Raw genomic sequence first — 12593 nt, 5'->3', positions numbered from 1 at the left:
ACAGAAAAAGGAGTTATCATTAGCAAAAATGCAAACAACATCATCCATATCCAACGAGCTTCAAAAACGAGGTCTCCCTGCTTTGCTACCACTTGGATCATCGCCATACCCAGCTCTAGCAAGCTCTGCTATCTGTAAAAACACCAAAGTTTCAAGCTCTTTTTTGGAAACTCAGATAAAACCGTGTCAATTGACTGTTATTGCTTTACAATAGGTGCGATATCGACATTACGAGTTTTACGAGGTGCATCAGGGTATCCGAATCTACTAGCTTCAGCTGGTTTTACCTTTCTCTTTGGCGGATGTGGGTAAGCAGACACCTACAATTTTGATGTTCAATTCATCACCGATTAATTGGGTCTCAACCACGATAGATATGTATTGACTCAGGATGTAAATAATGGACAGTCAACTGCTGTAGCGTGGGGTATATGCTATGAATCCTTGTTTCTAAGGCAAGCGCTTACAAGCAGGAAGCCAGGCCCAATAGCCGGAGCTGTGTTTGTTGGAGTGTCTAGTCTGATGTACTTGTCAGAGGTGCTTACTCGGGTGGCTGATTGAAGTTTGTATATCCTCATACGAACGTTGAGTCGTGAACCTCGACGTCAGCAATGTAACATATAATAACCACATTAACATTAACCACTCCCCGCAGACAGCATTGCCATCATTTGTATCTACTGTTCTTTATTATTATTATTTTCTATTGTACCAAAAGTTTTGCACCCACCAACAAACGAAGATCCAGTCCCAAAAAACATCAATAAAATAGGGAAGCCCCGGGCAATACCCTCCATCACCAGCTCATTAAAATAGTCTCCATTTCCCTCCCTCCTTTTTGTTGGTTTGAGTAATCAAATCCTCACTAGCTATATAATAATGCAATCACGACTTCTTTTAGCTCCAGCTTTACCGCCACTGGATGTCCTTTTTACAGATCTCGAAGCTTGACTCTTTGCAGCCAGCAGCGCCGTCTTTACAGATTGTTCAAATACTTGATCTACACCGACATTTAAGCGAGCAGAGCATTCTAGGTAACCAGCAGCTCCAACTTTACGAGCTACATCATAGCCCTATAAGAATTAAGAGTTAATACAGAGCGATTGCGACCGATCTATCAGCTGCAACTGCTAGACTATAATATTTCAATTCAACATTATCCACCCCCCAACAAGTTCTTGCCTGATCAGCGGTAATAGGAGACAACCCACGACCCTTTAACCTCGTTATGGTTTCAGTATTATTCCTCAAATCCGTTTTGCAAGCCACGAGGACATATGGCAGGCCCGGACAGTAATGCCTAACTTCAGGGACCCATTTGGTCGGAATGCTTGATAGTGATACGGGCTCGTCGACAGAAAAGCAAATGAGAACAATGTTTGAACCGGGGTACGAGAGGGTGCGTAGTCTGTCGTAGTCTTCTTGGCCGGCCGTATCCCAAAGGGCAACGTCCATGGGTTTTCCGTCTATTCTGAAGCCTTCCTGTGTAGATTGTACGAGGATGCGGTTATGTATTGAATGGTTGCAGTTTGCAAAGGAAACAAGGTTGTCCAGGGGAAATATCAGTGTCGCTATGGGTACCTTGACATAGTTTTCAAACACTGTTGGGGCGTATTCCTGTAAGGGCGATTTTGAAAAGTTCAAGGTCAAAACAGTGACAGTAAGAGAGGAATGAAGTTGTGCTGATCTGCCTACCTCTGGGAATACGCCCTGTGAAAAGACAATGAGCAGACAAGTCTTTCCACAAGCGCCATCGCCGACAACGACCAGCTTAGGCCTTGCTATTGTAGGTATGGCAGCAGAGGAAGCCATGCGATTGTAGCGGAGTCCGTCCTTGTTCAAAGTCGAGTCAAGATGGTTGATGCCCCAATGATGATGTATGTCAGGTAAGGGGGACAGATAGGAAGCAAGTAGCTGTAGTAATGTATTCTATAGTGCAAGACTGGTATGCAGTTAGCTTTTAAGAAGAAGCCGCATCAATTGAGCAAGACGGTTGGTTTCGGGACTGAGTGATTGTAACCCGACAAGAGTGATTGACAAGAACAATCGGACGTTCCGATTGCATGGCGGACATGCATTCTTGAAGCTTACCACTTTTATACTCTTGTATCCCAACAAGGCTGCTGACGGCTGTCCGGGTGTTGTATTCGCAGAAATTGTTTGATTTCGGTCTAGATTTGTTGGACAAAGACCGCAACATGCAACGCTTGAACGGAAAGTGGTAGACGTTCGAAGCTTGCAAAATCTCATTATATACACATATTCAACCACCATGGCTGTCAACAGTTAGCTATTCCACGAGAGCGCAGTTCTGAAAAGCGTGCGTGATGGATTCTTTGATCTCCTTCGTGTAGGCTCTAAAACAACTCCAACTTCAAGTCTCATTTGCGCGATCAACCGCATATCCTATTTTTGACAAACAGTTCTAGTCATCAAATGCAATGTATCATTCTCGATGGCTCACACTCGCTTTTTCAATTCCCGACAATCGTGCACCAAACTTGAAGAGCACACGAGGGACGTTCATACAATGAAGAGATCCGACTTTTCATTACAGACTGTTGTCAGGCATGTATTCTGATACCCCTTTCGCTTGATCTAGTGCATCCTACTCAAACCGTCATCTTCTACATTTTTTTGCTGCTCGAAAGCTCCAAGCTAACACACTGTACCATCATATAGGCCAAACATATGGGCTCTCCAACCATACAGAGCCGCAAGAGACGACTACTCGGACGGAATACTCCTCGATGCAAACGAAAACGCTCTTGGCCCTTCACTCCCTCCTTCATCAACCACACTCCAACCCATAGTCACAAACGCCATCGCCTCTCCTTCCTACTCGGACACCCATCTAGAACGCTATCCTGATCCCCATCAACAAGATGTAAAGGATCTCATATCCAAGCTACGCAATGTTCACCACTCAAACATATTTCTGGGGGTGGGATCCGACGAGTGCATTGATTTGGCTATACGAGTCTTCTGTAAGCCTGCTGCTCAAAAGGTTCTCATCTGTCCCCCTACGTATGGAATGTACTCGGTCGCTGCTCAAACTAATGATGTGCAGGTTGTCAAGGTCAACCTGAATGTCAAGGACGGTGCCTTCCAACTGGATGTTCCCAAGGTATGTGTGGGTCAATGTGTGAATGATTAGTTGGTGTGTAAGTGTATTAGCAATGTTTGAAAGTGGGCTGTAGATTTGTGACAAAAAATACAAAGAAATATACGACATGTATGCAGCACAAGCAACTCACACTCCTTGACCCACTAGATCCTAGATACAATAACAGCAGACCCATCAATAACACTTCTGATACTCTGCTCACCCGGAAATCCAACCGGAACACTATTGAAAAAATCAGACATTCAACAAATACTCGACTACACACCATACAAGGGTATCGTCATGGTCGATGAAGCATACATAGATTTCGTAGAACAAGAAGATGAAGAATGGGGTAGTTTCGTATCTTGGGTCCACCAGTATCCCAATCTGGTCGTCACGCAGACATTATCAAAGTCGTTTGGGCTGGCTGGCATAAGGTACGTAAACGTGAAAAATACAAAAAGAATCAGCATGAGGGAAGGCTTTGATAAATTCGATTTCTTGCACACATCCGTGCCTCTATCTTGGACACACATTCCCTCAACCACATCCACCCACCACATACTTACACTACACCCACTCTAGGTTGGGCCTATCCATCTCATCACCCGAAATAGCATCCATATTCAACAAGACCAAAGCCCCGTACTCGATATCCACACTAACATCCGTAATGGCCCGAGCAGCACTATCTCCAGACGGCGTATCACGAATGAAGAAATCAGTCTCAACCCTCATAAACACCAGAACCAGACTCATTACCCAATTATCATCGCTGCCACGGGTTGGCAGAGTACTCGGTGCCAATCATGGCAATTTCGTACTTGCTGAAATGCTGGATGCAAGTACGGGCCTGCCTAGTAATGAGGTTGCGTTGAAGCTGTACAAGACGCTGGCGGAAGTGGAGGGTGTTGTTGTGAGGTTTAGAGGAAGCGAGTATGGATGTGAAGGGTGTTTGAGGGTTACGGTGGGTACTGAACAGGAGAATGACGTGTTTGTGGCAAAGCTGACGAGGTTGCTTGATGCCAAGCTGTGATTTCATATCAGTACATGCAAACAAGGCCACGCTGCGATTTCATATCATACGTATAAAACAATAATTTCAAATAAAGGTTGGAAGTGTCTCACTGAATACCTTAATTGCAAAATGTTCTTTCAAGTATTTTTACAAAACCGGCGATTATGAAAATGCGAAAATATATAATCCAGCTAAAATAGCACATCACTTGCAAAACTTGTCACTTTTAAGCTTTTCTCGCCTCATGACAAGGACTTCGTGAAGATTACCCTCTCGTTCAGCCTGTTTTAGCAGCCCAACGTCAGAGACGACACCTGGACGATGCTTATTCCATGATTGGAATCGTTTCCTAGATCAGGTAGTTTGTGTGAGTATGTATATACAAGCCAAAAACAAACATGTTGTGAAAACGTATGAAAGACCATTCGAGTCTCGTCACCAACTTACATGTCTTCAGCTTCAGAAGCAGCCAAATCTTTCTTGACATCATCCTCTTTAGTCTTCCTTCTCTTTGACCGTTCAGCAGCTTGTACCTTGAAACCAAAAATATTAGTAAATACATAGCCATGTAGATTGACTTGACAATGGTATTAGTACCTTGACCTTCCAAACTTCACGAAACCCTACAGCATCTACATCACATCTAACGACTCCCTGCTTTTTCTTACTAGTACTCTTCTTGACTAGTGATTGTTTCTTTGTCTTGACATCCACGTGCTCATCATCTTCCTCATCCAGTATATCCTGTTCCAGTTTATCGTATTCGGCCGACAGGTATGTTCCATAGAATGACTTGAATGCAATTCCATCAGGGCGTAACAGCACCTCCCATTCCTCTTGTTGTCCCGCAGCCTCCGACTCACTCGATACAATCCCGAATTTATCTGCCGCGAGATAGCGTCCATATGCGGATTTGAGGGTTATTTTTGAAGAGCCTGCTACCTTGTTGCATACGAACACTTGGGATACGTCGTATGGGGTGGATGATTGCAGTGTTATATCCTTGGTATCGTCGTCCTGTTGTTCCAGCATTGACAAGTGGGTCTGGAATTTGGCGTTGGATGTGATTACGGAAGGGGGAGTTGTGGTGGATGATATGATGAATATGGGGCCGAGTAGATCGTCTTCTGTTTCTGCGAGTATCCAAGCAGCATTTGGATCAGCTGCTTTGTCTGATGATGGGGGTGGTTTACTAGAGCTTGAAGATGATGACTTTGGATGATCAGGGTTGTCTGCCTTTCTCTTTTTCTTGATGCTACATCGGTAAAATGTGTGAGAATGTTTGCGATGCACACCATGATATAGATAGTGGTGCATACCCCACAGGAGCTTCCCCCTTGAATTTAAGACGGTTTGGTTTGAGTCCCGACATGTAGTCACTGCCTGCCTACTATAGATGTAAGAAACGCAAAGTTGAATCTATCGCGAGTTTGGATGTTAGTGGTGGATTATCAGAGGCAGTCGAAACAAGGATGAAGGCAGGAATGAGTTTGATCAATGGCTACCTGGATATGGGTGGGCCTCTTATCAGCTGGCTTTGTCCTTCTTTTGCACGCTGCCTGGAAACCTTGAATCTATGATTTGAGAGAGCGAGCCGAAGAAACTAACATTGTCTATATGTCACGTAGATTAAGCTTTACATCATATTTATATACGTGTCAAAAGCAAATCTACTGTGTTGGAATGTCTAAGGAATCAGGAATATCACGAAAAGAAGCAACGCGACCATAATGTTTGGAGTTTGAACATTTCCACATACGAAAATCAAGGTAGAATCTGACCGCATAGATCCTCGCATAGATCATTCAATTTCATACAGCTATTTCGTTTTCAAATATCTTCATTTGAACTGGCTGGATCTACCATCACGCAGCAACTACCAACTTATGATGATCAAGAGCAAGAGCAGCGCCAATAATCTGTCAGAGTCCATCTACAAGGAAGAGGTCCTCCATCTGACTCAGCTCGTCCAGCAACTGGCCGTCCTCAACGATGCCACATCCACATCTGCAAACAACAACCCATCACCACCTACAAACAATACAAGTGCTATCGACTCGTCAAAGGAGAACAATTTAAACACTAGTACTAGTAACAATAATGGGCCTACCTCTGCAAGTGCTACCAACGTGGCCCAGATCGACAACTTTGACACCATCTCGTACATTGTATGTCATGTAGCAATGTTTACTCCTTATTGCTGATCAACAATTGAAACTTGGATTCCATTCTTCATCATACACCAATTCATTCCACACACTGGATCTAACCCGATACGCTCTAGATCAAGCAAATCTTCCAGTCTGGAAAACAAGAGGCATTCACAGACCAACTCAACCTGTTCATGCATCGCAAGGAAGGCGAAATTGAACGAATGTGTAACTTTCACTACCAGGAATTTGTACAGTCTGTAGACCAGCTACTCAAAGTCCGGGCGGGCGCTGTCGAACTCAAGAACAAGATACTCGAACTCAACCAAGAGTTGCAGGTCGCTGGTGGAAAGATGATTGAAAAGGTTGGTACTCCAGAATTGGATGTGTTGCTGTTGGTTGTGGTCAATCATTGTTCGCACTTGGCCAGCTCATCACCAACAATACACTCCACCCCATGTAATTACCCCCTCTTTTCTATGTAGAAACGTGAAGTCATTGACTACAGACGAAGAATGCTCAATGTAGAAACCACAATCGAATCATTCCAGAAATCCATGTTTGTCTTGGAAATCGCAAACAAAATCAACCTCCATATTGATAATCGAAAGTTTTATGCGGCTCTACGAGTTAAGCTTTGAAGGAATTGGCATTTGAAAACGATTATTATACGCTTGAAAACATTATTTTTTTCTCGTTCGGCTGACACGTGAGCTTTTTCTTTCTAGTTGCTTGACGAATTACAATCAACACATTTGAGGACATCGAGACAGCATGAGTTTGCAAAGCATATGTGTGAGTGATTGCGTACCTTGCAAAGATTTCCTTTCTTCGCTGACATATTCGCTCTTCACTATATAGTGGAATGTATACCGAACTTACGTGAAAACATCAAGGAGGAAATATCAAAAGATATGAAGGATTGGCTAATCAAGTAAGCACCTTTTTAATGCGTGGACATGAGCCAAATGAAGCCCGTATATATATGCCTACAACTAGTTGAACGATTTTGATCACATTATTCAACCAACACCTAATCCATGTTCTAGTGTCAGAGAATCAACGCGCAAGATTGGAAAACTGTGTCTCGAATTAACTGCTGTCTCTCAAGTTCGAAATCGAATGAGGAAATCACCCTCAGAGACACTGCCTGCCGCCAAAGATATAAGAGACAAGGTTGTGAGTGCTGAAATGCTGGCTGTTGATGATGGTGAAAGTGAGTGTCAGTATTCGATTGGGCAAATTCTTTGGGAGATTGCAGTCCAATATTTCGGTCGAATGGATCATGGTCAATTGTGGACGAGGATGTAGCATTATTTTTTGTCTCAAAGTGTTGGCCTGGTGCTTCCAAACCTTGACATATTAGGATTTGAACTTTTTTGGTTTGCTGGCTTTATGAATAACAATTTTTCTTGATTAACAGTCTAATCTTTTGTTCATAGCAAACATACTGGACAACAAACACGTCAAATTGGATTTCAAACCGTTGCATTCCTGTTTGCACATCTATGATGCACTTGGAAAAAGGAATGATTTCAAGAGAAATTATGAAGACAGTCGAAGGGTACGTCCCTGTTTCCCAAAAACTCTGGGCATTCGAAACAAACCACCATAACTATTCTCCCGTGAATGCCTGTATAGTTACAAGCCAACCTGACCATCTCAACACCATTCTCGCTCAAAAATGATGATTTGGCTGGATTTGAAACCTACTTGCAGGATGTCATTGGCTTTTTCGTCATTGAAGCTATAGTCATGAATACTACAGAGAATTTCAGATCGAGAGGGAGTGTATGTGCTTGAATTAATTTGTCATATATTAAAGTTGCTTTTTTTAGCTTTCTCTGTACTTACAATCACTTTCTCTACGCAGGTTGAGGCATTGTGGGAAACAGCCATGGAAAAGATCAAAACAGTCATTCGAGACTCGTTACAGGATTGTGAAAATCCTGAATTGTTTTTGACAATCAAGATTCGATTGACGATATTCATACAGGCCCTTGAGGTAGGCAAGGAGGCTTCTGCTCGTTTTCTTGCGATTTGCTTTTCTCATCATGAAAGTTTTGGAATTAGAATTATGGATACTCTGTATCGAAATTGACGGACTTGATCATATCACTGTTTGATCGATATTCGGAAATGATGAAGACCAAGTGTAGTGAAAGTGTTTCTGAGGTATGCTCCCAAAACAAGAACCTGCATATAATTGGCATCCATATTCAAATTTCGAGATGATAACTCAACCCTCCGGACGTAGCTGATTGACTCAGACGAGTATTCACCACTGACAATCAACAATTATGACGAGTATGAGCAAGTCAACAAGGCCTTTACGCTACGTGAAGATATTCAGAAACAAAACCAGAGGTATTTGTCACAAGCATATCGCGCTTTTTGCATTAGTGATGCTGACCTCGAAAACAACAATTGTAGATTCCCAAGAATTGTTCCATTCTCACGAGGCTTTCCTCAATGCTGTGAACGAATACAGGCCTTCATCACTGGATTCTACCGTTTCGCTGAAGGATTTTCTACACAGTATGGCGAGATGGATGACTTGCTAAAAAAAGTGAGATCATTCTGATACCTCGTACAGGAGAAAATGTCGTTCGTTACATGTCTGATACCATTTGATTTTCTAGTCTTTGGAGAGTCTGCTTATTCAGCACGTGAATGGGGCTTTGTTACGACAGCTGAGCTCGAATAATCTTTCTGCTGCCGTCCAAATAAGAGTGAATTTGGATTATTGGGAGATGGCTTGTCCGCAATTTGAAATCTTGCTTCAAGAGAGGAGGTATCAAACGACTAGTCCAGAAATATGAATTGATGCTGGATTTTGATGACTTGTTGACGCAATCTAATCGAATCATTCCACATTTAAAAAAAGGTCGGCACATAGAGGTGGTCGAGTGGTGCTACAAGCTCAACAAGCATTCAGGAATTCCAAGAAGGCAGCTGAAACTAGGATAACAGAGTTGATTAATATCAAGATTGATCAGTTGTTAGAGTTGGCCGATTATGAATGGCAAGTTTCCGTGTGATACATTTGAGTCCATAGCAGTCGTGTTTTTTGCTGACCATTATCAATTTGCGTTTTGCTCTCAGGACTCCAGCACATGCTCCAGCTCAACCTAGCTCATATTTGTCAGACGTGGCTGATATCACCACCACCGTCATTGCTTCTACCGTCACAAATTTACCTCCTGATGTCCAGGCTTTGGTGTATCTGGAGACATTTACACGTAGGTTCCTACTTGAGCAAGACACTTATCCGTGCGTAATTCAGCATTTGTTGACGATTCTATTTTTTTTTAGATTTGGCTGAAGCACTCATGGCAAGTCCCTTTGATTACACGACATATGCCAAAAAAAGTTCCGACTTAGTCATGGTGTCTCTAACCACTTCTTCTCACATTCTAGCAACTCATGTTGAATCCAGGTGTCAAGAAACTGAATGTGAATTTTATTTCGGGATTTGCTGTGGACGTCAACTTTCTGAAACGGTTTGTGTTGGGCTTGGGTATGCCTAATCTGGCCGATGCGTTTGAAGAGTTGATTCAGGTATGAATCCGTGGGACATAATCAGAGTCTTTTTTTTTGTTTTAGACTGATCAAAGCTAACCTCTATGATTTTATCTGGTAGACTCTATCATTCTTACGCGTCGACAACTATGAGCCATATCTGGTTTCAGGAGTACGAGAACAAGTGTATCCTAGGATGAGGACATCGAATGCTGTCGTCTTACTCGAAAAGTGAGCCTTGTACTGTTTCCCTTCTTCTTCTTTTTTCCGGCACAACAGCACATCTCACACATCCTTATCACAAAAAGGATTCGTGGTGAAAGCAATACAGTATTTGGTACCTTCCAAGGCACACCTGCAGAAAAGGCAAAGAGGAAGACTTTGGAAACTTTGATCAAGTTGATGCGTGAGTCTATGGCTCGTCACCAGTCCAGTGAACCTAGTACTCCTGTTACGATGAAGAGTCCAGCCTGGTATTCTTGAAAAGTCAGGGTTTCAGTAGTTACTTGTGTTTTGTATGTACTTAGCAATTGCTGTATATAAAAGAGCATCATCAATTCTCTGTTTACGTGCCACGGGGGCTGTCGATTCTTCAAAGGAAGACAATATCAATACTAGCACTGTATGCAACAATAATGGTCCTAGTGCTGCAAGTGCTACTGATGTGGCCCAGATCGACAATTTTGACACCATCTCCCACATTGTATGTTATCAACACAGTGTCTGTCTGTTGATCAACTATTGAATCGTCTTCAAAATACATTGTAAGCAATTTCAGCATAAGTCAAATGTACGCGTCGTCGAACGTATACTGACCAGACCATATTGCCACACTTTGATCTTTGGATAATCAATGACAAAGAAATTGGAGTACAGAGATACTTTACGACCTTGTGTGCCATAATTTGGGCATTGAACAGCTTGGCCGAGAGTTGAATCTTGCGATGCTGGTTGTTTGTGAATTGGGTTTGGACTCTTGGCAAGCACCACCTGGATGCCGGTGCCAAGCATGCTTTGATTCTCTTTATGTAGTAGTGAAGGTAAGGGAGTATGAGGTTTATATGTCGACGTTGTTTTGTGAAGTTTGAAGCGTTGATGTTGGGAAGTAATCGACCATAAGGTGTGAGAAACGACAAATAGACGACATAAACACGTTTTTAAACGACAGTTAAAAAGATGCCGTCGTGTTCAGCAAGTAGTAGTACTTGAAAGGCTACGTGATCGGGTTCAACTTTGGTGGTTTGTTCAAAAGTCATGTTTCAAAGTCTCCAATCTTGAAAGAATCGCGTTTGGAGCTGGGTTCACGTAGTTGCGTGCAAGGCGTGCAAGATGCAAGCCAGCTCTCAGACGTGGTCCGTCTTCGATTCACCCTCATGTATCGTCACTCTCTGTTTAAGCACATTTCACAAACCAAGTCAGACTCACTGTATCAAATTTACGAGCAGTTCTAACCCGCGCTTCAATGATCCTTAGATGGTGCTTCAATATCGACACGTGGACTCCGTCTGAAAAGGCAAGTTTCATGGAATAAATCGCAAAACTGTGCCTCAAAACTCACATCTTAAATTAGGAATTCGAGACCATTCTAACATATATTGAACCTGAAGAATGCATTCGAATCCGCAAATTCATGTACAAAATTGACGCTAGACGTGCTAGCATTGGCCGATTGCTACTCCGACAAGCTGTGGCAACAGCAACATCAAACATTACCTGGAAGGAGATTCTCATTCAGAGGAGTGACGCTGGGAAACCGACTCTGGTACAGATACCTGGTTGTACTATGACTCCAAAGGTATTAATCTCGGAATTAAATCAACCTTCCTTCTGTTAGATCTCACCAACACTCCCAACATGGTCATTCAACATCTCACACCACGGATCATACGTAACACTATCCGCTTCAACAACATACCCAGAAATAGGAATAGATATTACCAAAGTAGAATTCCCATCCGGCGCTTCCAACATTCCAGAATTCTTTGACTCGTTACGTGGAATCTTTACGCCGTTTGAATGGAGTGTTATTGAAGCTCCACTTACTGGAATAACAAAAGAGGATGCAGATTGGCATCACTTGCACCTGTTCCATTGCCATTGGGCTTTGAAAGAGAGTTATACGAAGGCTAAAGGAATGGGACTTGGTTTGGATTTGAGTAGGATTGAGTTTAGGAAGCGGGATGGTGTTTGGTTTGATGGACGTGTTATTGGAAGGAATGTGAAGGATTTACCAAATACTATGGTATGTACCTGTAAAGTTGTTTGAGGTGTTTTGTTGAAACACACACTGGAGAATCTGTACCCTTCCGGTTTTTTTCCAACCTTTAAAAGACTCCTACTGTCAAAACAAACTCATCTCTCATAAAAACTAGGCAGACATCAAAGTATATCTAGACGGTAAATGCGTCACAGACTATTGCTTTGAACTCTCATATTTGGACCCTACTCATCCTGTATCTATCGCATACGGACCAACATCTACACTCGAGCCTTTACAATCATACAAAACACTCACAATTCAAGATCTGATACATAATGCACAATCACTTGTAAAGCAATGATTAAATAAAACAAATCATATAAACCTGCCAAACCTATATTTCTTCGCTACAGAATCCATTCGCAACAGCCAATAATAAGTAAACACCACAATACAATATAATTTGTACACGTTTTTGGTTTATATTTCGTTAAAGTCTCTAGAAATTCTTTGAATTTTTTTTGTGTGTGTTTAAGTGAGTATGCATGACGCTTCAACAAGACCAAAAAAATCTTCTCTTTTGCATCGAATACA

At 42.4% G+C, this 12593-nt stretch overlaps 5 protein-coding genes across 5 annotated transcripts; 3 read left to right on the top strand and 2 right to left on the bottom strand.

The window, feature by feature from the left end:
- Positions 1 to 28: 28 nt before the first annotated feature.
- On the top strand, positions 29 to 561 carry SmJEL517_g04225 (uncharacterized protein; the record flags this gene model as incomplete). The annotated part of the gene is made up of 3 exons (XM_031170153.1): positions 29 to 134; positions 215 to 308; positions 375 to 561. The coding sequence occupies 3 exons, from the start codon at positions 29 to 31 to the stop codon at positions 559 to 561; spliced, it is 387 nt and encodes a 128-aa protein (XP_031023844.1).
- Positions 562 to 869: 308 nt separating this feature from the next.
- Positions 870 to 1812, bottom strand: SmJEL517_g04224 (uncharacterized protein; the record flags this gene model as incomplete). The annotated part of the gene is made up of 4 exons (XM_031170152.1): positions 870 to 1073; positions 1156 to 1482; positions 1582 to 1617; positions 1696 to 1812. 4 exons carry the CDS (start codon positions 1810 to 1812, stop codon positions 870 to 872), a joined length of 684 nt encoding a protein of 227 aa, XP_031023845.1.
- A 42-nt stretch (positions 1813 to 1854) lies between these two features.
- HIS5 (histidinol-phosphate transaminase) lies at positions 1855 to 4145 on the top strand (the record flags this gene model as incomplete). Its single annotated transcript, XM_031170151.1, has 4 exons — positions 1855 to 1886; positions 2683 to 3127; positions 3275 to 3546; positions 3695 to 4145. The coding sequence occupies 4 exons, from the start codon at positions 1855 to 1857 to the stop codon at positions 4143 to 4145; spliced, it is 1200 nt and encodes a 399-aa protein (XP_031023846.1).
- Positions 4146 to 4331: 186 nt separating this feature from the next.
- On the bottom strand, positions 4332 to 5499 carry SmJEL517_g04222 (uncharacterized protein; the record flags this gene model as incomplete). The annotated part of the gene is made up of 4 exons (XM_031170150.1): positions 4332 to 4476; positions 4575 to 4660; positions 4725 to 5382; positions 5447 to 5499. The coding sequence occupies 4 exons, from the start codon at positions 5497 to 5499 to the stop codon at positions 4332 to 4334; spliced, it is 942 nt and encodes a 313-aa protein (XP_031023847.1).
- Positions 5500 to 6016: 517 nt separating this feature from the next.
- On the top strand, positions 6017 to 12442 carry SmJEL517_g04221 (holo-[acyl-carrier-protein] synthase; the record flags this gene model as incomplete). The annotated part of the gene is made up of 24 exons (XM_031170149.1): positions 6017 to 6295; positions 6412 to 6642; positions 6763 to 6906; positions 7006 to 7072; positions 7139 to 7211; positions 7327 to 7493; positions 7720 to 7841; positions 7919 to 8068; positions 8151 to 8282; positions 8351 to 8452; positions 8535 to 8644; positions 8711 to 8846; positions 8920 to 9071; positions 9165 to 9314; positions 9383 to 9519; positions 9593 to 9660; positions 9698 to 9838; positions 9921 to 10030; positions 10108 to 10262; positions 10327 to 10502; positions 11370 to 11561; positions 11634 to 12041; positions 12172 to 12348; positions 12413 to 12442. 24 exons carry the CDS (start codon positions 6017 to 6019, stop codon positions 12440 to 12442), a joined length of 3609 nt encoding a protein of 1202 aa, XP_031023848.1.
- Between the last annotated feature and the right edge of the window lie 151 nt (positions 12443 to 12593).

Source organism: Synchytrium microbalum (assembly GCF_006535985.1).
Source record: "Synchytrium microbalum strain JEL517 chromosome Unknown SmJEL517_scf0027, whole genome shotgun sequence".
Lineage (NCBI taxonomy): Eukaryota > Fungi > Chytridiomycota > Chytridiomycetes > Synchytriales > Synchytriaceae > Synchytrium > Synchytrium microbalum.
The sequence above is the reverse complement of the archived record's forward strand: the minus strand, read 5'-3'. Positions and strand labels throughout refer to the sequence as shown.